At 41.6% G+C, this 26099-nt stretch overlaps 1 protein-coding gene, 1 non-coding gene and 1 pseudogene across 2 annotated transcripts in view; 2 read left to right on the forward strand and 1 right to left on the reverse strand.

Annotated features, from left to right (window-relative positions):
• HSD17B3 (hydroxysteroid 17-beta dehydrogenase 3) overlaps positions 1–26099 on the forward strand; it is a 59547-nt gene that overhangs the window by 8182 nt on the left and 25266 nt on the right. Inside the window, exons 2-4 of the mRNA XM_005895846.2 lie at positions 2949–2995; positions 23406–23481; positions 25215–25322. Coding sequence (XP_005895908.2) covers positions 2949–2995; positions 23406–23481; positions 25215–25322 — 231 coding nt within the window. The remainder of the gene's footprint in view (positions 1–2948; positions 2996–23405; positions 23482–25214; positions 25323–26099) is intronic.
• LOC138988934 (CDK5 and ABL1 enzyme substrate 2-like) lies at positions 19061–21059 on the reverse strand (annotated as a pseudogene).
• Positions 21551–21656, forward strand: LOC138989009 (U6 spliceosomal RNA). The gene has a single exon (XR_011465259.1). It is a non-coding gene; the product is annotated as a U6 spliceosomal RNA (small nuclear RNA).

Consider the following 26099-nt stretch of genomic DNA (forward strand, 5'->3'; position numbering starts at 1 on the left):
TTTAATACATGATACTCTAGTTATTACATGGGACATTCTTATACTAAAAAATTATTTGCTGTTTACCTGAAATTAAAATTTAACTGGGCATCCTGTGTCCTTATTTGCAAGAGCTGGCAACCTTATACCCTCAGCATTGGAAATTAAAAAATTATTATATGGAAATTGTTTGGCATGAAAAAAATGTGTTTTTAACTGTTGCTTGTTATATCTGGAGAGAGAGAGAGAGAGGATATGTATGTGTGAGAACTCCTTCCTCTCAGGTCAGTAGGAAGTTCCCAAAGTACTTGCTGAGCATTCTGAACTTGAGTATTCTGGATCCTTTAAGCCCAGCTCCACACAGATTTAAATGCCATGCTCTGAGGGGTTAGAACTTGGCCCTTCTAAGAACAAGCATTCCAAAAGAAATTCATATGCAGCTATATGTGGCCGATTTCCCAATTTTGTCACTGGTATCCTTTATAGAGTTTTGGGACCAAGATCAAAGCCTGGGTTCAGATCCTGCTGCCATCATCTTTAGCACTGCGGCCTTGACTGGGTTAAGAACTTTCCCTTAGCTTCCTCATTTATAAGGGAAATGATGGTCCCCGCATTACAGGCTTGTTTTGAATGTTAGATGAAATGGTGGCTGTGGGGCTGCCCAGCCACATGCGCTTTCTGTGTTTCTGTAAGCCTGACAAGGAAGAGCTTTACTGGACCTATGATGCCTGTTCCACCTTCTCCCTAAATTCAAACAGCCTCATCTGTCACCCTCACCCCCAACTCCCGTGAAGAAGCTGCTAGTGGGAGCCCAGGTGGCTGTGGAGTGACAGAGCCTGGACCTAATTTAACCTGTGTCCCAGGCCCGGTCCGGGAACTGGGACGGAGGCGGCACTGAGAACTTCACCGCTAACGCCCAGAAGCAGGAGGGGAGGCAGCCAGGAACCTCAGATGCCAGCCGCCTCCTCTCTTCTGTCTCCTGTCCATCTCATGCTGTGTAAAGCTGCTGTGTAATTTAGTTGGTAAATAATTAGGTCTAAGTGAATGACAAACAAACGCCCCAAATAAAGTGCATGGCAGAAAGTAAGCACTCAGTAGATGCCAGCCACTTAGCGACAGGATCTTGCCTATGTAGTTCAGGCCTGGTACTTGGTGATTTGGAGGACGCCTGTAAGGAAGGGGAAGATGGAGCGGAAGACAACAGAACCCTGAGCATAGTACCTCTACCAAGTGAAATAGGTCATATGCATGGAGTCACTTAAAAGTATCCAAATAAACACATAAAATAATTGGTAATTATTAAAATGAGGGTGCTTCTGCCAGTGTGCTGCTTGCTTGGTCCGCTTTCCCTCTCAAGTAAACTAAATGCACACACAGCTTTCATACACACTTTTGGAAAGCATATCCTTCGATTTTGCTGCAAAGGTAAATTGCAGATAGGTATATACTGAATTGTAGTTTATTTTGAAGCTATGACATTCACACAATTGAGTTTTACTCTGGAGCTCAGTCATTAAATATGTATGTGCTGTTATACAGTGGAAAAGTACTCAGTTCTACAAGGAAAAAATTGAGTCAGTTGCAGTGAGGTAGATGAACCTAGAGCCTGTTACACTGAGTGAAGTAAGTCAGAAAGAGAAAAGTATCATATATTTATATATATATATATATATATATATATATATATATAGTATCTAGCGGAGAAGGTGATGGCACCCCACTCCAGTACTCTTGCCTGGAAAATCCCATGGATGGAGGAGCCTGGTAGGCTGCAGTCCATGGGGTCGCTAAGAGTCGGACATGACTGAGCGACTTCACTTTCACTTTTCACTTTCATGCATTGGAGAAGGAAATGGCAACCCACTCCAGTGTTCTTGCCTGGAGAATCCCAGGGACGGGCGAGCCTCGTAGGCTACTGTCTATGGGGTCGCACAGAGTTGGACACGACTGAAGTGACTTAGCATAGCATAGCATAGCATGGTATTTAGAAAAATGGTGCTGATGAACCTATTTGCAGGGAAGGAATGGAGATGCTGATGTAGAGAATGGACTTGTGGACTCAGCGAAGGAAGGAGAGGGTGGCAAGAGTTGCAGAAAGTAGAATTAACATATATACACTCTTATGTGTAAAATAGATAGCTAGTGGGGAGCTGCTATATAACACAGGGAGCCGAGCCTGGTGCTCTGTGATGACCTAGAGGGGTGGGATGGGGGCAGGGAATATATAATTATGACCAATTTCCATTGTTATATAGCAGAAACCAACACACCACTGTAAAGCAATATTCTACCAATTAAAAAAATTTTTAATGTATGTGCTATGGACTATAAAAGGACTAGATAGCACATCTCACTGTCATCTATTAATCAGTTGATCTAGTGAACACAAATTCTTTAGGTTCCTTCATGTCACTCCATCCTCTTTTTGCATTTCTGTATTTTCCTCCTTGTTAAAAGTTCTCTATCTTCCATGGGTTTTGATTTCTGCTGTCCTATGAGGGTGAGGATAGGAAATGGGGAGAACTTGACTTTCACTAGGAACCTTGAAACATCCTTACAGTGACAACTGGGTGTGTGGGTAGAGAGAGAATAGAGTACACTGCTTGTCCTTGATGAACTAAGGCTTAGAACTGTAAACCCTTATGGGGTCTGAATAAAGTGTTCTTTGGCTAAGGCACTTTGTTTCATTTTGGACCATGTTTTCCATAGCCTCACCAACTCTTCCCCCAACCCCATCCAAAAAAAAGTTTCATTTTGAAGTTTAGTGAAGGAAGTCAAGGCTGGAACATTCCCAGTTAAGCAAAGTTGGTCACAGTTGAGCAGAGTTGGGTTAGAGAGTAGGAGGGCATTGCTTTGGAATATTATATTGTATCTTAGAGAGTAGGCCTGCAGTCAAATGTAGCCAGCAAGAAAGAAGATCTTAAAGATTAATTAATTCTATCCTTTAAAACCATTTCTGCTTTTTTCAGTGATCACCGGAGCAGGAGATGGGATTGGGAAAGCTTACTCATTCGAGGTAGGTTGTGTTCTTGGGGACTTTCTCCTCTCCTTGTATTAAACATACCATGGTCATGTGTCACCACAAACACTACTTTTCTGATTAGAAAAGCAAGAGACATTCCTTTACGAAGAAAACTATTTTCTATTGAAAAGGAAATTTAAAAATTACAATCTCACCCCCTCGCTACCTTAAAAAAATACAATGATATTCAAAGGTGGCAGTATCTCTCCTTAGGAATTGTTTTAGGAATTTATGGGGGCACTGTTATTTTCTAGGGTAATTGTACCATAAGCATTTATTATACTTAAAACAATAAAAAATTATCAACTACTTTCCTTGTGTTTATCCTTTACATCATAGCCAGGGCATATGTTAATTTAAAAATCATTTGTATAGGTAGCATATATATATAAAACTTTCATTTCAAGAAGATTAATGAACATTAAAAAATAATATAAAGAGAATCTGATAGGGTTGAGGGTCACTGGTGTATGATGTCTTTGAGTGTTTTCTTCCAGGCTTTTTGTTTCTCTGTAGACAGATAGATAGCAGGTAGTAACGCTTTTCTAAAAATGTGTTTACAGGATATGTAGTTTGGTAAGCTATTACTGGGCTTCCATGTGGTTCAGTGGTAAAGAATCTGCCTGCCAATTCAGGAGACACAGCAGACGTGGGTTTGATCCCTGGGAAGATAGTCTGGAGTAGGAAATAGCAACCCACTCCAGTATTCTTGCCTGGAAAATTCCTTGGGTAGAGGAGTCTGACAGGCTACTGTGATCAATGGGGATCACAAAAAGTCAGACACGACTTAGCGACTAGGCAGTGGTCTAAGGGTCAGGAGCTATGTACTCTAGTCCTCACTCAGACACGGTCTGCAGATTTTGGACAAATTATATATCCTTTCTGGGCTTCCAGGTCTTTATTAGCACAAAAGATACCACCTAAGAACTTTCAAATTCTGTTTCTGTTCTAGACTAATTCTTGTCTTGCTCTTGTAGAATCTTATTCTTTGTTTCCTTTCATTCTTTTCTAAGGCTGTATTAAACAATTTTCTGTGATCTTTCTTTCATGCAAGATTTTCTCTCTTCCAGAGAACCTGTTCTTGTCTCCCTGCTAAATGCTGCTTCAAGGAAAGCAGTTCAGAGTCTGGAATACTATGGATTGTAATAGCTAAGAATTTGAGGTTGAAAATTAATTAGATCACTGTCTGTTCAAACTCTGCCTCCAATATGCTTACTGCAGAATTTCCACATCAATAAACTGGAGGAGATGCTAATTCCATCTGGGCTTTTGTAAAAGTTAAATGGATGAGGTGGGCAAAATGCTTTGCAGAGAGTAAGCTCTCCAAGTTTAGCCACTGTTATTATTGAATGTATAAGCTGCCTTTTCTCTCCCATATATTGCTTTTTTTTTTGAGAAAGAAAATGTGTGGTATTTACCATATTTTTACTCTTTTTATTGTTTATTCTTCCCTAATGTTCCAAGATTTTTTCTTTTCTAATTTCCTATCTATTTAGAGAAGTTCCTGTAGCTATTCTTTTATAGTAGTTCTGCTGGTGGCACATTCTCATTGTTTTTCTTCATCAGAGAATGTCTCAATTTCCCCTTCATTCCAGAAGGATAATTTCGCTGAATATAGAATTTATAGTTGACAATCCTTTCCTTTCAGCACTTGGAAAATGTTGTGCCTCTTCCTTCTGGCCTGTATGGTTTCTGGTGAGTTTCGTGTCATTCAAATAATTTTTCTCATAGGTCAAGTGTTGTTTCTCTTTCATTGTCTTCAACACATTTTTCTTTGTGTTCAGTTTTCAGGAGTTTAGTTATGTTTCTTGGTGCGGGTTTATTTGAGTTTATCTTCTTTGAGATTCACTTAGCCTCTTGAATCTGTAAGTTTATACATTTTCACAGATTTGAGAATTTTTCATTTATACTTTCTGCAAATATTCCTTCTGCCTTCTTTTCTTCTGGGACTCTGGTGACACAATGTGAGATTTTTCTTATACTCCTTCCTGGTAGGTCTCTGAGATGCTGTGCATTTTTTTCAGTGTATTTTTTCTCTCTTTAGATTGCAGTTTAGTTGCTCAGTCATGTCTGAATCTTGTGACCCCATGTACTATAGCCCGCCAGGCTCCTCTGTCCATGGGATTCTCCAGGCAAGAATACTGGAGTGGGTTGCCATTTCCTTCTCCACTGTTTAGATTGGATAATTCCTATTGTTTTATCTTTAAGTTCATGGATTCTTTCCTTGGTCTCTCCATTCTGCTATTGAGCCCATCGATTGAGTTTTTAATTTCACTTTCTGTACTTTTCAGTTCTAAAATTTCCATTTGATTTTTTTTATCTTTATTTGCTGAAACATTCTATTTTTCTTTTGTTTTACTTAGGTTTGTGATTGCTCTCTGCAGTGTTTTTATGGCAGCTTTTTAAAAATTCTAACCAGATAATTCTAATATCTATGTCATCTCAATGTTGGTATTTGTTGATTGCTTTTATCTTACTCAAACTGAGATCTTCTTGGTTCTTGGCATGTTGAGTTTTTTTAATTGAATCTTGGATATTTTTGGTTTTAAGTTGTGAGACTCTGGATCATATTTAAATTTTCCTATTTAGATGTGAGTGGCCATTGCTTCAGAAGGGGGAGGAGAGGGTGCTGACATTTTTCTATCAGGTGAAATAGGAGCCCAGGTTTTCCACTTGGCCTCCACTGGCAGTTGCTGGATATGGGTAGGAGTTCTGGCTCCTCAAAGGCCACTCTGGATTTTGGGGGGAGAGAGTGCGTCCTTACTGCTCTCCACAAGTGGTACTTGGAGGCAGTGGTCTCACTGTTACTGCAGTGATGGTATAAGTCCTGAATATCCACTAGGCTTCCTCTGTCATCATTCCAGGGGAAGGAAGAGGGGAGAGAGCTGAGGGGGTGCTCTGGCACCATCAGGTAGGAGTGGAAGCTCAAGTCTCAGCTGACATGAGGGGTAGGATGGCTGGGATGAAAGTCCTGGCATCCTGCTCAGACTTATCTGATGCCAACATGGCAGGGGTTGGAATCCTTGTTAGGGCAGCCTTCCCAGGGTGGAAGTGTCAGCTCCCCCCTCAACCTTTGGAGGCGAGGGTGGCAGTAGAAGCTTATATGCATATATATATATATATATTTGAGTTGTTTGCCTGCAGTAAAGCAGTTATTTTCTAAAGTTTTCAGCCTTGCTAGCATGCCCATTTTCTAGTCTTTTTGTTAGAGACAGCAGACTCTTGTTGGGACTTTTTATGTCCATATCTGTTGGTGTTTCTGAATATCCAGCTTATCCAGCAATAAGTCTGGGATATATGAGGCAAAAATAAAACCCAGGAAACTCATGGCTGGTTTCCTCAGGTCTCAAGGCCCATAGCTACTCTTCTCACTCTCTTTTGGAGTCTTCTTATATTTATTTTATGTATTATGTCCACATTGCCTGTTTTAGTTGCATTTCATAGTAGAGATAGGGAAAAGTATTTTCACTCCATCTTTCTGGAAGCATTCTAACCTAGTCTGTATTTGTAACTGGAGAAGCAAGAGAGACTTTGTCTCCTTTTAAAGGAATGTCAACCATTACTGGAAGCAGGTGAAAAAAGTTGTGGAGAGGGATGGCATGGAGGAAGGAGGACAAGAATGAGCCTGCTCTTCACACCTCTGAAGCCTCTGCTTCACTCTGTATTTCACACCATTTCTGTTCCTTTGGCACCTGAATTCAAGCTTTTCTGTTTACTGCCTCACAGAAGAAGCCCTGTCTTCCCTGGTGTTCCCACCACCTGTTACAGATTAGCGGTGACAAGCACCTTCCTTGAACCAGGCCCTAACACACAGCAGAAGGAAAACGGCCCATTCATCACAGCAGCAGCCATTCTTCTTTAGTACAGTGCCCAGCGGGGAATTCTGGGAAAGTGAGTGCTTCAGGGGCTTAACTCCCTGAAGCAGGGGCCAGTAAAACCCATATATGGAGCCTGTCAGCCTGGACATTCTAGAAATAACATTGAGCCCTGCTCAAATGGACAAAGGGAACAATGCTGGCCCAGACAATCAAGTGTTTTCCATGCCCCCCTCCTGACTCTGACCACTTCACACGGAACCTTTACAAAGTCTATGGCTCGTAAGAGAAATGGCACAATTCAGGAGAGGCTGGAAGCCCACAAGGCAGAGAGTCCTTTGTGCTGAAAATGCAAATTGTTTTCCATTTAATGAACAGTTTCCTTTCCGGGAGGCTGATGAAGTGAATTGTGAGACGAAGGTGCTTAATTTTTAGCCATGGTTTGCTAGATTCCCAGACTGAAAATGAGGGCTGGTGGAGGGTGGGAGGTGGGGGATTTTCCAGGAGAGAAAGAGAAGACTTCACGATATCACTAGCCTTAAAATTGGACAGTTCTTACTTTTAATTTTTTTATCTTTTAATTTTCTATTTATTTTGAGAGTTTTAAAGTAGACAACTTTTTCGAGCAGTTCTAGACTGACCACAGAATCTTGCAGAAGGTGCAGCGAGTTCACATATACGCCCTGTCCCCATATATACTCCAGAGTGGCAAGTTTGCTACAATCAGTGAACATACACTGATACATCATTATCACCCAGTTTACCTTGGGGTTCACTCTTCTTGGTTTAGTTTTTCCATGGTGGTTGTTTTTCAGAGGGAAGTGTGGTATGGGCCAGCTGAAAATGTGTTTCTCTTAGGGCCCCTCTTCCTACCCTCTCCTCTGTTCAGTCTGGTCTGAATGAAGCTTTCTCTATCTCAAGTCAGTCAAAATTGATACAAAAGTCTTTGAGAGATTTTCTGTGGCTTATTTCCTTTCCATAGCTATGTTCCAGCCAAACTGCCTGTGAGTAAATTTCTTTGCATGTCATTTAAAAATATACTAGGAAATCAACTATTTAAAGAAACGACAGATGCAGAATGAAAAAAAAAAGGGAAGGTGTTAGTCACTCAGTTGTGTCTGACTTTTCGACCCCATGGACTATAGCCTGCCAGTCTCCTCTGTCCATGGAATTATCCTGGCAAGAATACTGGAGCGATAGCCTTTCCCTTCTCCAGGGGTTCTTCCTGGCTCAGGGATTGAACCCAGAATATCACCCTAATTATATATATATATATATATATATATGTCTTTTTACAAAGTGAAACCTCACTATACAGATTCCAGGCCAGGGGTGGGACTTGTAATAATACTTTATGACTGAAGATCAGCGTTATACTGAGTATAATTTGCTTTAAAATACTTCAGCATGCATAATATGATATATATGTGAGTCCGTAAGTTTAAACAGTTTCTTGAGGTATAATTCACATACCATAAAATTTACCTAAATGTACAGTACAATAACTTTTAGTAAATTGGCCAAAGAGTTCACCATCATCACTATCCAGTTTTAGCATATGTCCATCATCCTAATGACCCTAGTGAGATCACTGACAACTGGCCATGGTTAATCCCCCATTCCTACCCCTAGTCCTAGGCTGCTGCTCATCTTTTCTGAACATTTCATACAAATACCACCACACACTATGCAGTCGTTTGGGTCTGATTTCCTTCAGAGTATTTTTGAGGTTCATCCATGTTGTAGCACGTGTCAGTGGTTCTTCAGTTTTTATTGCAGAATAATATTCTATCATATGGATACACCACAGTTTGTTTATTCATTTATTAACTGATGAATATGTGGGTTGTTCCCTCTTGGGAGGTATATAATATGCTGCTGCGAATACTCTTATGTGCTGTTTTGCATGGACATATATTTCCATTTCTCTTGGGTAGATTACCTAGGAATGGAATCACTGGGTTGTACGGTAAATTTGTATATAAGATTAGTGAGTGCACGTTTCTGCTGTGCGTTAACAGTTGAAGATAATGTCCAAGGTGGTGTGTGTTGAGTTTCTTCTACTTGCCCCCTCAGGATTCACTCTCTGCTCTTCTTCACCCTCCTCTGTGCCCCAGGAGGCTGACTTGCACCAAGCACCTCAGTTGGTCTCTGGTTTCAGCAGGGTTTGTGGGGGTTGGGAGACACTGGCAACAGGTAAAAGGGAGTCAGGAACATTAAGCTGGGTTTCTTTCTGCTCTCTTTCTGTGGGTCAGGGAAGGCTGTGTCCCTCTGCTGAAGGCCGTAGCTCTGTTGAGCAGCCCTCTCCACCCTCTGGTTCTGGTATCCGTTCATCCCCCAACCCTTTCAGGTTCACAGCTGCTGTTGTTAATAGCTCCAGAATATCGTGGGTTTTCCACACACTATTCACACTTTGTAAATCAGCCTTTTATTAAACTGTCTGCAAGTTACCCAGAGAGTGTGCTGTTTTTGCCAAGACTTTGGCTAAATCCAGGTTTCAGCTAATTTTTAAAGATGCTAAATCAGACTTCATCAACATCTGTGCTTCAGCTAACCTGACTTTCATTAGAGAGTTTGCCCCTTAGCCTAAGAAAGGTTATCGATAGTTTTCCTGAGGAAGTATCTTCCAAGATGTGTGGATTTGCTAGAAGTGTTGCACAGGCACTTTCACCCTCCTGTGAACAAGGATGTGGTGTCTATGAGCAGGGCAGAGTGGTGTTCTTGACCTTGAATGGATTTGGCCCCGTGTCCTGAGAGTGGAGGATTCGGTCACCTAACCCTGCCAGAAGTTTGACTGCACCCTGCCCCCAGAACATGATCGTATCTACCTGGGATGAGCCTTCACAGAGTGCCTAAGGGACAGATGGCTGGGACTCCACTAAGCTATGAGAACAGGTTCATAATTGCTTTGATGGCTGCTTACTGACAGAATTTGTTATTGGTAGGATTTGGTCTTAGACTTGTTTGCATTTTGCAACACATCATCTGCTGGGTAGTTGTTGGGCAACAGGGAGATCTGTAGCCAAAATCTACCTCTAATCACTGGAGACTACAAGAAAACCCAGTGATTGTGAACAATCAAGTAGGTTAGGTCAATAGGCATATTTAATACCTCCCAGGGTTCCAGTCTGGAGAAGGCAATGGCACCCCACTCCAGTACTCTTGCCTGGAAAATCCCACGGACAGAGGAGCCTGGTAGACTGCAGTCCATGGGGTCTCTGGGAGTCAGACACGACCGAGTGACTTCACTTTCACTTTTCACTTTCATGCATTGGAGAAGGAAATGGCAACCCACTCCAGTGTTCTTGCCTGGAGAATTCCAGGGACGGGGGAGCCTGGTGGGCTGCAGTCTATGGGGTCGCACAGAGTCGGACACGACTGAAGCGACTTAGCAGCAGCAGCAGTAGCAGCAGCAGGGTTCCAGTCATTCAGAGTTCTAGTCAGCTCTGCCCAGTGCTTAGGGAGCATATGCACTGTTACCTAATTTTCCTGTATTTATTTAGTTCTCCTTTAACTTTTTTTTTTAAACTAATCTTTTGCTGCTAAGTCACTTCAGTCGTGTCCGACTCTGTGCGACCCCATAGACGGTAGCCCACCAGGCTCCCCCATCCCTGGGATTCTCCAGGCAAGAACACTGGAGTGGGTTGCCATTTCCTTCTCCAATGCATGAAAGTGAAAAGTGAAAGTGAAGTCGCTCAGTCATGTCTGAGTCTTCGAGACCCCATGGACTGCAGCCCACCAGGCATTTTGAGATATTTATAGATTCATAAGTAGCTGTAAGAAAGAATACAAAGAGATCCCATGTACCCTTTACCCAATCTTGCAAAGTTATCATATAAGTCACGGTATCAACATCAATACAGTCAAGACACAGAATATTTCCATCATCATAAGGAGCCCTTGTGTGGCTGTTTTATAAATACCCCCACCTCCCCTCTTTCTTTCTCCTTCCTTCCTTCCTTCTTTCATTATTTCTTTCTTTAAGTATAATTGATTTATGATGTGTTAATTTTTGCTGCATAGTAAAATGATCAGTTATATATATTCTTTTTCATATTCTTTTCATTATGGCTTATAACAGGATATTGAATATAGTTTCCTGTGCTACAATAGGACCTTGTTGTTTATCCAGCTGATAACAAAATAGTTTGTATCTGCTAATCCCAAACTCCAAATCCTTTCCTCCCCCACCTCTCCACCCCGCTGGCAATCATGAATATGTTCTCTGTGTCTCTTACTTCCTTCTTAACCTGTGGCAAATGCTTATCTGGTCTCCAGTTCTATAACATGGTCTTTTAAAGAATGCTATATAAATGGAATCATATGCTTTGTAGCCTTTTTGAATTGGTTTTTTCTGCCCAGCATAATTTTCTACAGATTAATCCAGGGTGTCCCAATATTCTGTTCCTTTTCAGTACTAAGTAGAATTCCATGGTATGGAGGTTACACAGTCTGTTTAACCATTCATCCATTGAAGGACATTTAAGTTGTTTCTGTATTTTGGCAACACAAATAAAGCTTCTATAAACATTTATGTGTAAGTTTTGTGTGAACATAAGGCTATTTTTTTCTGAAATAAACACTCAGGAGTGCAATTGCCAGCTGGTATGGTAGAATCCCCATGGACAGAGGACCCTGGCTGGCTACAGCCTGTGGGGTCATAAAGAGTGGGATACAACCGAGTGATTAAGGACAGCACAGCATGGTAGCTGCATGTTTAGTTTTTTAAGAAATTGCCAAACTATTTCCCAGATTGATTGTACCATTCTCAACAGCACTGTGTGAGTGGTCCATTTTCTCAGCATTCTCAGCAGCATTTGGTGTTGTTATTTTTTTCTTTATTTTAGCCATTCTGAGAGCTGTGCAGTAACATATCATCGTGCTTTAGAGTTGCACTTTCCTGATGGCCGATCATGTTTATGTCAGTTCAGTTCAGTCGTTCAGTCGTTTCTGACTCTTTGCAACCCCATGGACTGCAGCATGCCAGGCTTCCCTGTCTATCGCCAATAACTGGAGTTTACTCAAATTCATGGCCATTGAGTCAGTGATGCCATCCAGTCATCTCATCCTCTGTCGTACATTTCTCCTCCTGCCTTCAATCTTTCTCAACATCAGGGTCTTTTCAAATGAGTCAGTTCTTCACATCAGGTGGCCAAAGTTTTGGAGCTTCAGCTTCAACATCAGCCCTTTCAATGAATATTCAGGACTGATTTCCTTTAGGATGGACTGGTTGGATCTCCATGCTGTCCAAGGGACTCTCAAGAGTCTTCTCCAACTCCACAGTTCAAAAGCATCAATTATTTGGTGCTCAGCTTTCTTTATAGTCCAATTCTCACATCCGTACATGACTACTGGAAAAACCATAGCCTTGACTAGATGGACCTTTGTTGGCAAAGTTATGTTTCTGCTTTTTAATATGCTGCCTAGGTTGGTCATAACTTTCTTTCTAAGGAGCAAGCATCTTTTAATTTCATGGCTGCAGTCACCATCTGCAGTGATTTTGGAGCCCAGAAAAATAAAGTCTGTCACTGTTTCCACTGTTTCCCCGTCTATTTGCCATGAAGTGATAGGACCAGATGCCATGATCTTAGTCTTCTGAATGTTGAGCATTAAGCCAACTTTTTCAGTCTCCTCTTTCACTTTCATCAAGAGGCTCTTTAATTCATCTTCACTTTCTGCCATAAGGGTGGTGTCATCTGCATATCTGAGGTTACTGATGTTTTTCCTGGCAATCTTGATTCCAATTAGTTCTTCATCTAGCCCAGCGTTTCTCATGATGTACTCTGCATATAAGTTAAATAAGCAGGGTGACAAAATACAGCCTTGATGTACTCCTTTCCCTATTTGGAACCAGTCTGTTGTTCCATGTCCAGTTCTCACTCTTGCTTCCTGACCTGCATACAGATTTCTCAAGAGGCAGATCAGGTGCTCTGGTATTCCCATCTCTTGAAGAATTTTCCACAGTTGTGGTGATCCACATAGTCAAAGGCTTTTGGCATAGTCAATAAACAGAAGTAGATGATTTTCTGGAACTCTCTTGCTTTTTTGATGTTCCAATGGATGTTGGCAATTCGATCTCTGGTTCCTCTGCCTTTTCTAAATCCAGCTTGAACATCTGAAAGTTCATGGTTCATATACTGTTGAAACCTGGCTTGGAGAATTTTGAGCATTACTTTACTAGCATGTGAGATGAGGGCAATTATGTGGTAGTTTGAGCATTTTCTGGCATTGCCTTTCTTTGGAATTGGAATGAAAACTGACCTTTTAGAATCTTGTGGCCACTGCTCAGTTTTCCAAATTTGCTGGCATATTGAGTACAGCACTTTCACAGCATCATCTTTTAGGATTTAAAATAGATCAATTGGAATTCCACCTCTTTCACTAGCTTTGTTCATAGTGATGCTTCCTAAGGCCCACTTGACTTCACATTCCAGGATGTCTGGCTGTAGGTTGGTGATCACACCATTGTGATTATCTGGGTCATGAAGATCTTCTTTTTTGTGTAGTTCTTCTGTGTATTGTTTCCACCTCTTCTTAATATCTCCTGCTTCTGTTTTAGGTCCATACTGTTTCTGTCCTTTATTGAGCCCATCTTTGCATGAAATGTTCCCTTGGTAGCTCTAATTTTCTTGAAGAGATCTCTAGTCTTTCCCATTCTATCATTTTCCTCTATTTCTTTGCATTGATCATTGAGGAAGGCTTTCTTATCTCTCCTTGCTATTCTTTGGAACTCTGCATTCACATGGGTTTATCTTTCCTTTTCTCCTTTGCCTTTTGCTTCTCTTCTATTCACAGCTATTTGTAAGGCCTCCTCAGACAACCATTTTGCCTTTTTGCGTTTGTTTTCCCTGGGGATGGTCTCGATCCCTGCCTCCTGTACAGTGTCACAAACCTCCATCCATAGTCCTTCAGGCTCTCTTTCTATCAGATCTAATCCCTCCAATCTATTTGTCACTTCTACTGTATAATCATAAGGGATTGATTTAGGTCATACCTGAATGGTCTAGTGGTTTTCCCTACTTTCTTCAATTTAAGCCTGAATTTGGCAATAAGGAGTTCATGATCTGTGCCACAGTCATCTCTCGGTCTTGTTTTTGCTGACTGTATGAAGCGTTTCCATCTTTGGCTGCAAAGAATATAATCAATCTGATTTTGGTGTTGACAATCTGTTGATGTCCATGTGTAGAGTCTTCTCTTGTGTTGTTGGAAGAAGGTGTTTGCTCTGACCAGTGCATTCTCTTGGCAAAACTCTATTAGCCTTTTCCCTGCTTCATTCTGTATTCCAAGGCCAAATTTGCCTGCTAATCCAGGTATTTCTTGACTTCCTACTTTTGCATTCCAGTCCCCTGTAATGAAAAGGACATCTTTTTTGGGTGTTAGTTCTAGAAGGTCTTGCAGGTCTTCATAGAATGTTTTTGTTTTTAATTCAAAGAAGTGTAAGGAAGAAAAGAGAGAAAAGGTCGTTATCTATTTGCCCAGATAATTCCTATTAAAGATAAAGTAATACTGGTATAAAATTAGAAAACTCAAGCAGCACAGAAAGGCATAGAACGAGAAATAAAGGACTCTCCTCACTCCTGCCCTTACCTGGCCCTTCTCTGTACAGGTCACCAGCGTTCACAATATCTTGAGGTTCCTTTCAGAAAAGGTAAAGGAAAACCATGGCTATATCCATACTTACATGTTGATATGGAGGTTGATAGTACAGAGTAATTTCAGCATAACAATCCAGAGACTTTCCTGAGTGGCAAGTGGCTCTGTCTAGTTCCTTCTGTCTTGCCTCTTCATCTATCCTGTAAGCCTCTGTGCTACTCTTCAAGATTGGAGCTGGGTCATAAGCATGTCTGTGTCCTGGAGCCCATTGACAGTACTCAGTCCTGTAACCAGAAGAAAGACCAGGAGTGTCATCTAGTCACATACCTGGGAAGAAGAGGGGGGCAAGTTTTACTGGCCCCCTAGCAGTCTCTTAGCAGAAATTACACCTATATGTTTACCTTTTTTCCACATGAGCACAATTGGGATCCTGTGTCCCACAACCATTAACCCTTGTTTAAACTTTGCTTGTTCATTTAATAATGTAACAGGGAGATCTTGCCATAGCAAAGGCAAACAGATGGCCTTCATTCCTTTTAATCATTTCAGGTTATCCTATCCCAGCAATGTACTGTGTTTCTTTTATTGGGATGGGCTTGTCTTTTATTTTTGTATTTGCAATAATGTTTCAAGACACATCTTTGAAAATAAACCTACATATATCCAAGAATACATCCCTATCAGAAAGATTGCTGGATCAATGGGTGTGTGCACTCAAGTACTGGATATGAGTGCCAGATTGTCCTCTATACTATTGAACCAATTTTAACTGACCCTCTACTACTATAAATTTTAATATTTATATACATATAATATATTTAATATATATTTAAACATTATAAGATTTACTTTTCATCACTCTAATATACGTAAACATGCATTCTTGGCTATTAATGTGCACAGAGTGCTAGAAGCAAAATATATGACTAAAGATTGTCTGGTTAATTTCTTCATACCTGGGCAGTTCTAGTGCCACCCCCCAACATCTGGGATGATAAAAATGCTACAAGCTCCAGTGTGTCAGACAAGCTGTTAGAATTCTTCTCAGGACAGTGATCCCGGCAGATACAGGTAATGGCACAGAGTTGCGTCTTCAATTAAAATCCCTTGGCTCAGCCCAACCCAAGAAAAACAACTGCTTTTCTCTATTCTTGAATATTATCCTACATGTACTGGCAATATATGATGGTGTCTTATGCTGTTTCAGCAAGGAATTTCTTCTTCCTAATGTCTAAATTATTCTAGTCTAAATTACTCCAGCTGCACTGTAAGCGTATTTGCTTTCATCTTGCCTTAAATGAAAGCAGCAGCTTTTAATTATCTTTATATTTTCTTGGCTTCATTTCTCTGTTCCTGTGTGGCTTGACTTCAACCCTATAATTTCTGATTCAGGCTTTGAATATCCTAAATTCACTGTATGTTGAATAGTGTGCAATTATGTTGTGGCTGTGTTCATGTGTGTGTGTGTGGAAGGAGGTGTACCAGACAAGAATGTATATAATGAATAAGCAAAAGTCGCTCAGTTGTGTCTGACTCTTTGTGACCCCATGGACTGTAGCTTGCCAGGCTCCTCAGTCCATGGAATTCTCCAGGCAAGAATACTGGGGTGGGTGGGTTGCCATTTCCTTCTTCATATAATGTCTGAATGTGATTACAAAAATAAAAATTAAAATGAGTGCAGTATCCCTTATCACCGAGCTTAAGAAATACAGCGTCCCCAGTTCCCTTGAAGCTTGTCATACAGGCACATGTCATGCCTTTGTGTTTCCCCTCCCTCCCCCCATAGATGTAACACTATCATGAACATTGTGTTAATAATTCCCTTACTCTAAAAAAGTTCTGTAGCATGTGTGTGTCTCCCAGTACATTTGGCTGCATTACTTAATTTGAACTTAATGTAAATTGATTCATATGTCTTTTGGAATCTGTTTCTGCTTCTGATCAATACTGTGCTTTTTGAAATTCATTCATGCTTGTGTGTGTAGAACTTGGTTCATTCATTTTCAGTATTGTATGGTATTCCATTATATAAATTGACCCAATTTAGTTATTCATAATAGTTTAATTCACAATGCCACATAAGATATTGATGGCTGGAGCAGCTAAGTGTCCCCCAATTCCGTATTCTTCCATTGTATAAAGGTGTAGCTGGGAGGCAGCTATCCAGCCAGGGAATTTCCCAGACTCCCTTACATCTAGCTGGAGTTTTGTGACATTTGGCCAGTGAAATCAAGTAGAAACGATGTGTGTCACTTGGTCAAGGAGGTTGAGGGAAGAGTTGTGTCTTCTCCACCCTCTTTCAATCCTCTCACTGGCTGGATGTCAACAGCCAGGGCAACCTTGGAAACCTAAAGTTAAAGGTGGCAATGCCTTTCTCAGTTGTGGGTCCTAAAGAATTATGTGTAATAGAATCTGTTATATAAGATAAAAACCAAACTGCATTGTGTGAAGCCACTGAAATTTTGGAGTTATTTGTTATAGAAGCTTAAGTTATCCTAACTAATGCAAACTAACAAGAAATGCCCAAGATTTTTATGAAGAAACTTCTAAAAGTTTTAGAAGAATGCAGAAGATCTGAATAAATAGCATGTTATGGACGAGATAACTGATTTCTAAAAAGATATAACGTTCTCCTTCAGTTCAGTTCAGTTCCGTCACTCAGTTGTGTCCGAGCTTTGCGACCCCATGAATTGCAGCACACCAGGCCTCCCTGTCCATCACCAACTCCCAGAGTTCACCCAAACTCATGTCTATCGGGTCGGTGATGCATCCAGCCATCTCATCCTCTGTCGTCCCCTTCTCCTCCTGCCCCCAATCCCTCCCAGCATCAGAGTCTTTTCAAATGAGTCAACTCTTCGCATGAGGTGGCCAAAGTATTGGAGTTTCAGCTTCAGTATCAGTCCTTCCGATGAACACCCAGGACTGATCTCCTTTAGGATTAACTGGTTGGATCCCCTTGCAGTTCAAGGGACTGTCAAGAGTCTTCTCCAACACCACAGTTCAAAAGCATCAATTCTTCGGTGCTCAGCTTTCTTCACAGTCCAACTCTCACATCCATACATGACCACTGGAAAAACCATAGCCTTGACTAGACGGACCTTTGTTGGCAAAGTAATGTCTCTGCTTTTGAATATGCTATCTAGGTTGGTCATAACTTTCCTTCCAAGGAGTAAGCGTCTTTTAATTTCATGGCTGCAATCACCATCTAATTTCAATATAATACATAAAAAATACAATTTTATCATTTACTTGGTAAATTAAACAAAGAAGAAAACACAATAACATTTTGAAAGAAAATAACAAATAGTAGAGACTTCCTCTGGAGGAGGCAATGGCACCCCACTCCAGCACTCTTGCCTGGAAAATCCCATGGAAGGAGGAGCCTGGTGGGCTGTAGTCCATGGGGTCGCTAAGAGTCGGGCACGACTGAGCGACTTCACTTTCAGTTTTCACTTTCATACATTGGAGAAGGAAATGGCAATCCACTTCCTTGATATCAGACACCAGATATCAAAGCCTATTATAAGATGGTCAGAAGTGACACTGACATAGGAAGTAAGAAACAGTCCAGTGCAACAGAACAAACAGGTCAAAGACAGACCCACATACATATGAGAACTGGGCATACAACTAAGTATTTCAAATCAGGAAAAAAATGGATGAATAGAAAAATGTTGCCAAGACAATTAGCCACCCATTTTGAAAAAAAATAATACTGGATGATTTCAACCTCACACTATTCTCACAAAATAAAAAACAGCAACAAAAATCAACAAACTACAAAGGGTTATAAGAAAATGTATTTATATCCTTAAGATTAGGCAAATAATTAATACCAAGAATATATAAAAATAAAACTCCTACAAATTGATAAGAAAATGAAAACTGAAAGAGTAGAATGGGCAAAAGGTATGTTCTGGTTATATCTAGACAAACCTGTAATTCAAAAAGATAAATGTACGCCTATGTTCATAGCAGTGCTATTCACAATACCCAATGCATGGAAGCAACCTAAATGTCCATTGACAGATGAACGGATAAAGAAGATGTGTGCATACACACAGTGGAATACTACTCAGCCAGAAAAAGAACTAGATAATGCCATTTGCAGCAACATAGATGAAACTAGAGATTATCATACCAAGTGAAGTAAGTCAATATGACATAAATGAAACTATCTACGAAACACAACAGGCTGGACGTTGGCAAGGGGGAGAGGATTAGAAAGGGATGCACTAGGAGGTTGGGGTTAGCAGATATTAGCTTTTATATAGAGAGTGGATAAACAAGAAGGTCCCACTGTATAGTACAGAGAGCTACATTCAGTGTTCTCTGATGTGTACCACATCTTCCTTATCCATTCCTCTGTTGATGGGGACATACGCAACAGAATATTACTCAACTATAAAACGGAATGAAATAATGCCATTTGCAGCAACATGGATGAACCTAGAAATTGTCATACTGAGTGAAGTCAGACAGAAAGACAAATATCGTATGATATCGATTATATGCGGAATCTAGAAGAAATGGTACACACGAACTTATTTACGAAACAGAAATAGTGTCACAGTTGTAGAAAACAAACTTATGGTTACAAGGGGAGATTGGGATTGACATATACACAATAATATATATAAAATCAAGAACTAATAAGAACCTGCTATATTGCACAGGGAAGTCTACTTAACACTCTGTCATGACCTATATGGGAAAAGAATCTAAAAAAGGAATGGATAACTCATTCACTCTGCTGTACAGCAGAAACTAACACAACATCGTAAATCAACTATACCCCAATAAAAATTAAAAATGTAAACACAGTGGGAAAATTTTTCAAAAAAGCTGCACTTAAAGGTTCATTGATGATGGGCGAATAAACAAAATGTGATATAGGCATATAACACAGTACTTTTGAGCCTTGAAAAGGAAGGAAATTCTGACATACTCTACAATGTGGATGAATCTTGATGACATGCTTAGTAAAATAAACCAGTCACAAAAAGAGAAAAACAAAATATTCTGTGATAAACCATAATGGAAAATAATATTTAAAAAGGAACGTATATATATGTATAACTGAATAACTTCGTTGTACAGGAGAAATTCCCTGGAGAAGGACATGGCAACCCACTCCAGTATTCTTGCCTGGGAAATCCCATGGACAGAGAAGCCTGGTGGGCAACAGTCCATAAGGTTGCAAAGAGTCAGACACGACTGAAGTGACTTAGCACATACACATAGAATGCCACTTATAAAGTGTGAAAAAAAGAAACCCCACAAAACAAACTTCTATTTCTGTATGTACGTATGGGAACATGTATATGGAGAAAGTTAGAGAGGAGGATCAACAGCAAACTAAAGATAGCAGGAGCCCACCTTCGGACTCATGAAGTGCCAGGAGCGCCATGGAGGCCGGCAGGGCTAGAACTACTGCATGAAAGAAAGTGAAAGTGAAAGTCATTCAGTAGTGTCTGACTCTTTGTGACCTCATGGAGTATACAGTCCATGGCATTCTCCAGGCCAGAGACTGGTGTGGGTAGCTGTTCCATTCTCCAGGGGATCTTCCCAACCCAGTGGTCGAACCCAGGTCTCCCACATTGCAGGCAGATTTTTATCAACTGAGCCACCAGGGAAGCCCAAGAATACTGGAGTGAGTAGCCTATCCTTTCTCCAGTGGATCGTCCCAATCCAGGAATCGAACCAGGGTCTCCTGCATTGCAGGTGGATTCTTTACCAGCTGAGCTACCAGGGAAGCTCCAGTGAAGCATCCATAATGAGGTAACACTTGGTTCTTGGGAAGGTGGAGAACAAGTTCCAAGACCACGAGCACCATGAACTCAAACCCAGTTAGATTGCATCTGTTGAACTGAAACCTTTCTTTTAACTTGTTGATGAGCTGCTCCATGTCACACTTGAGGAGGTCGCTGCTGGTCTTGGTGCAGAGCCTGCAGTTCTGCTTGTTGAGCTCACCCTGCAAGACCAACTTCTCCAAGTACAGGTAGACATGGACACCGTCATGGCTCCAAACCACACTTCCTGGACAGGTTCTGCATTTCTGGTTTTAAAGTTCTAATTTTGCTTAGCGTTAGCTCGATGTGCAGGGACTTCTCTGGGAAAGTTTTGCTCATGTCCTTCTTGAGGTTGGGGGGCTTCACGTACCCTATCACTGTGGTGATGTAGCAGATGGACATGAAGACAGCACTCGCGCTTGCCACAGGGCCCAAGAGTCATCCAGGAGGTTGGGGTTGTACTACAGGGCATCCCCGAGTTGTCCCCTAGATCTGAGCCGGCAGAGTGAGGGGACGCTGGACCAGGGCTGTCTGTCTTGACTGTGACTAGGGTGTTGGTGGAGTACAGGAACTTGACGTAAGGCACAACCTCTCCATTTGCCCCCAACTGGAAGACTGTCTCAGAAGAGCCACTGGAGGGATGCGTCTGCTCCTGGCTGCCCACCCTCAGGTCACTGACCCGCAGCCTTCTCTGTAGGGTGGGCCTGAGAAGGCTGCACACTGGGACCGCTTGGCACAGATCAGCGCAGTCCTGTGGTTCTTGGAGTCATACTGCCTTATGTCCTTGATGAAGTGAGTCTCCTCCATGCCTTTGGGTCTGGGGATCTAGATATGTTTGGTTCTTTGAAAGAGGCACATCCCACTGCGTCTTTCGAGGGCAGGCCACACTCAGCCTGCCTGTCCAGGCTCTGGCCCAGTCTGAGGGCTGAGCAGGCCCTGGGGTCTCAAGGCCCTGCCAGGGGGTTCCAGCAGCAGATGGCTGCAGCAGGGGCAGCAGGTGCTTCTTGCTGCGCAGGCCCAGACTCTGGGGCTGCCCGTCGAGGGGAGAAGATTGCAGCCTGGTTGTATCTCCAGTCCCCTTGCTTCTTCAGCACCTGCTGGGTGGCCCTGGCAGCATGGCTGGGTATGGGCCTGGAATGAGCAGGGTGCTGCACATGCTTTGGCCACTGCCCTCAGAGATTGTTAACTGGATGGTTTTGGTGGGAATTGTGTTGTTTGTTTGTTTGTTTGATGTCTTCCTAGGTGATTCTGAGACCACAGGCTTGAATACTGGCTATTGGAGACTATATGGTAAAGTCCTCAATTCAGCTTAAGTGTTTTAATAGTATAACTTGTTAAAATTTGGCATAGTGTTTGCTTTGGCAGCACACACGCTAACACTGAGCGATGCAGAGAAGATTAGCATGGGCCCTGTACAAGGATGACTGGCAAATTTGTGAAACATTCCATATAGTTGTTAGGACGGCAAATTTTATGTCGTGTGTATTTTACCAAGGTTTAAAATTGTAACAGTTTTGTTTAATTAAAAACATTAAGAAGGATTTCAGTTCATTGAGCCATGTCTCCATAGTCTGAGCTTGGGTTGGAAAAGAATTTCCAGACAGTATTTCAGAAAGGAGTGAGTTTGTTAAGAACAAAGAGTAGAGATAATGAAGGTGCTGCAAGCACAGAGGGCTGACCTCCTAACAGACCAGGGGAGAGTCCACAGGAAGCTATTAGATCAGTGGATTGGCTCAAGGGAGAGCCCACAGAAGTAATAGATACTTCTGAACAGATAGTTCTGAATGAATTGATACTTCTGAATAGATAGTTCTGAGTGAATAGATACTTCTGAATAGATAGTGAGGGAGGCTGCAAATACACCAGGCCGACTTCCTGACAGACCAGGGAAAGATGACTCTTCATGGGTTAGTAGCCAATTTTTGGAGCCTCAAGACAAAGAAAATTCTTGCTGGAAGGGTAGCATTAAGTGATTTATTAGGGCACTATAGGGTGAGCAGCGGGGTGGGCATTTTTGCCTAATACGGGGTCAGGAACTGGCCAACAAGGATCGGGGGCTTTTGGCAGCGGTTACAAAGGGGCTCAGTCATTTCTGGAAATGACCTTGGTTCTGGGCTCTGCCTCTGTGGCCTTCGTGTGCAGCCTTGCACCTGTGGGCTTGAGATAGGACTCCGTAAGTCCTTTGTCACTAACTCAGATGTTGTCTGTTTCTCTCCAGATGAACGTTGGTTTTCCCATTTTTCTTCAGGCAAAACTCTGTGTTTTCTCACCTGTAGCATTTTTACGTGTGAGGAGTCTGGGCCTGTCTGTGGCCGCCCAGCACACGTGTCCTCTGGGCCATATTAACATACGCTGCTTCTGCACATTGTTGCTCTGCCCCTGTGGGTCGAGGCACTGTCCATTCTGAAGAGAGTTCCTTGTGATCTCAGGAGAACATCCATTTACTCTCCAGTTCCCTATTTCATTTTCTAGCCTGTTGGGAGCCAGAGAGCAGAAAGAGAGGGCTCAGGTCCATGACTGTGCCTGAGTGAGGAGAACCACAAAAGAACGTCCTTGTGAATAGAAGCCAGCTCAAAAGTTGCTGCAGAATTTTTTTTAAATTATAGATTGCTGCCCTAGACCTTGTTACATAAATTATAGTATAAAATCCTCCAGATTCTGAATTCCAACACACATCTGACCATAAATGCTTCAGGTAGAGGGCATTCAGATTGTGGATCTGTACAGAAAAGCACTTAGAATAATAGTTCCTGGCATGTAATGTGTGCTCAGTTGCTTCCGTCTTGTCCGACTCTTTGAGACCCTGTGGTCTGTAGCCCTCCAGGCTCCTCTGTCCGTGGGATTCTCCAGGCAAGAATACTCGAGTAGGTTGCCATGTCCTGCTCCAGGGCATCTTCCCAACTCAGGGACTGAACCTGCGTCTCCTGCGTTGTAGGTGGATTCTTACTGCTGACCACGAGGGAAGCCCTGGTGTATAATAAACATACACAAAGAAACTACTGGTATTACGTCACGTTTAGCCTGGCCCAGTGTGGCTGTTTTACTTAGCCTAGAAGCCATTGTCACATTGTGCACATTTAAACTTAGGAAGATCAAGCATATCAACCTATGACCAAATGGGTGATGCTCCAATTCACTTTAATATAACAAGCCTTCCTTGTCTGCTTATCATCTCTGTTTTGGCTTTCCCATCCCTGCCTTCAGTTAGCAAGACAGGGATTCAATGTCGTGCTTATCAGCCGGACACTGGAAAAACTACAGGCCATTGCTGCGGAGATTGGTGAGTGACTCCAAGAAATAAGGGAGATGATGTGGAGCCCACTAGCCAGGTCTGCTCACATCCTGCCTGCAGAGGCATCTGTCAGCATCCCTACATTTGCTCTCTGGTGCCTGGGGTACAAACCTCCTTTGGGGAGCCCAGTTTACAAAGTTAAGTGCAGGACATAAGTGGCTTGAGCTCACTTTAGTTCATCAGTGATTCTTTGGGCTTCAACCCCACAAATAGGTCCACTCCTTTCTTGTGTCTAGGGTCCGTCTCTAGAATCAGATCCCCTCATCCAGAGGCCTCAGCTGTCTGAATGCTTCAGTTACTTCCTTGAAAAGCAGGGACTTCCTTCCCTATGTCTGTGCTGTGCTCCTTGCAGAGGGATGAGAGACAATGCTCACTGCTAATCGTTAGATTAAAAAAAAAAAGATTTGATTCAGGGCTGCTATGTATGGTGTGAGGGTTGTCACTATACAACCCTAAGAGGTAGGATTTATATTATAATATTTTATTTTGATGATCCACTCTGAAGTGTTTTTAGTCAATAATGATCATCATATCCCCTTCTGAGCATTTGAATTTGAATAATTAACTATTAACTTAGTGATTAATAAACTCAATGCAAAGGAATGAGTCTTTAACTATGAAGACTCATGAAGACCATAGCAGGCTGTCTGCGGACAGTCTTATTTCCCTGGGACAAATTTGAGTAAGAGAAGACCGTGGGGGAGTATGTGTCTGAACACTCACAATGAGGAGGCTCAGTGCCCTTGAACCAGTGAATTCTGCTTTTGTTCTCTGACTGGATATCTGAAATAACTTTGACCAGGACTAGGACGTTCTTCAGTATTTTCCTTACTGTGCACTTTTTATTGTCTTTTTGAAAAACAAGTAGTGTCTTTGAATTGTCCCCAGGCTATGCCTTAAGATCACTTGCCCCAGAAATATTGGGTCTAACTCCAAAGCTGAGTGGGCAGCAGCTAGTGAAATCTGCCTGCAGTTTTTATATCTAAGAAAAAGCTCCAGCAGAAGGCAAGTCCACATAGACCACTGGAAAGATTGAACTTGGAGGGAGCAGAGTGTGGGTGCCCTTGGTCAAGCTAGTAAGCTTCTTAGAGCCTTAATTTCCTCCTCCAGAAAGTGGAGACAATGCCTACTTCATTCTTGAGAATATTAAAAAAATATACTGTGCGTGTAAATGTTTTGTAAATGCTAAAGTGTTGGACAAACGCGAAGGGTTTCTGAGTGTACCTGAAGAGGACCGGATACTCACTGAGCACAAGGCTCACACTTTGCTCTAACAGCCTTCAGCCCACGGGTCTGAAACTTGAGCATGCACCACAGTCACCCCCAGTGCGTGTGAAAACAGATCACCAGGCCCACTCCCAGGGTTTCCTGGTTCAGCAGGTCTGGGTGGAGCCTGAGATTTTATTTCTAACAAGTTACCAGTGATGCTGATGCTGTGGTCTGCAGGCCTTGCTTTGAGAACTATTGTATTAAATCTGTTATAATGCCTTTACTTGTCACTGCAGTGACTCTTAGAATCACACAGAAACCATCATTCACAAATCCTTTAACACATTCCAGCATTTATCTGAGGCTATTTCTTGTTTCTAATTAAGATGATGGGCTTGTGTTCTTAAGTGTCTGTTCTGTTCAGGTAATACTCAGGGAATATTAGGGGAATAAGGACAAGAGGGGGATTTAGACACCTGTTCATTGAAAAATAACTATTGTCTCTCATGCAGAGCTGACGATAGGAAGTACTGTGAAGATAATACAAGCAGATTTTGCCAGAGATGACATCTATGACTATATTAAAGAAAAACTTAAAGGCTTAGAAATTGGAATTTTAGGTAAGTAAATTGCAATAATGCAAAGCTTGTCGAAATAAGTCAGTGAAATAATGATCTTAGTGAGACTTGATTATTCAGTAGTAGCTTAAATTTAACCCATGACTGTAAGCTGTAGCATTAAACCAAATATTAAAGTTCAGTTCTACAAAAGGCATTACTGGATTAACTAATTTGTATATGGTTTTGGAATGTAGCAAACCTACATAATTTCAATCTTCCCAACCATATTTCCTAGCATTAAAATATTTTTGTTTTGCTGAAGGTTGACATTTGACAGGAAGAAGGAAACTTTGGTCTAATGGAATTAGTTTAGTAAACAAACATTGCCGTGATTGATTCATGAAGTAGTGAGTCAGTATGGTTATTTGAAGATAGTTTCTCATCTGGGAAATAAGAGCCAGTTTTTTTTCTGTGATAATTTATAGATGATCTGTTTTGTGATCGCATACACAGTACAATGTATTGTAGAGAGAAGGAGGATTTGATTTTCAAAATAATTACATGTTTACTAATAATAATGTAAAATGTACTCTAGGAAAACTAGAAAGAGCAGATGAACACATAGAAAAATTATGAGTTCCTTAAAATCTTTAGCAGCCTGAGATGGCATCTTGGTACATATCTTTCCAGATACATACATGCATATTTTCAAAATGAGGATTAAACTTACATACGGTTTTGCAACATTTAAAAAAATTATACATTACAAATGTTCTCCCAGGTTTTTAAAACTCTGAGCAGTCATAGTTTTGAATGACTGCATTGCATCCCACCATA

The sequence above is a fragment of the Bos mutus genome, chromosome 8 (assembly GCF_027580195.1).
Source record: "Bos mutus isolate GX-2022 chromosome 8, NWIPB_WYAK_1.1, whole genome shotgun sequence".
Classification (NCBI taxonomy): domain Eukaryota; kingdom Metazoa; phylum Chordata; class Mammalia; order Artiodactyla; family Bovidae; genus Bos; species Bos mutus.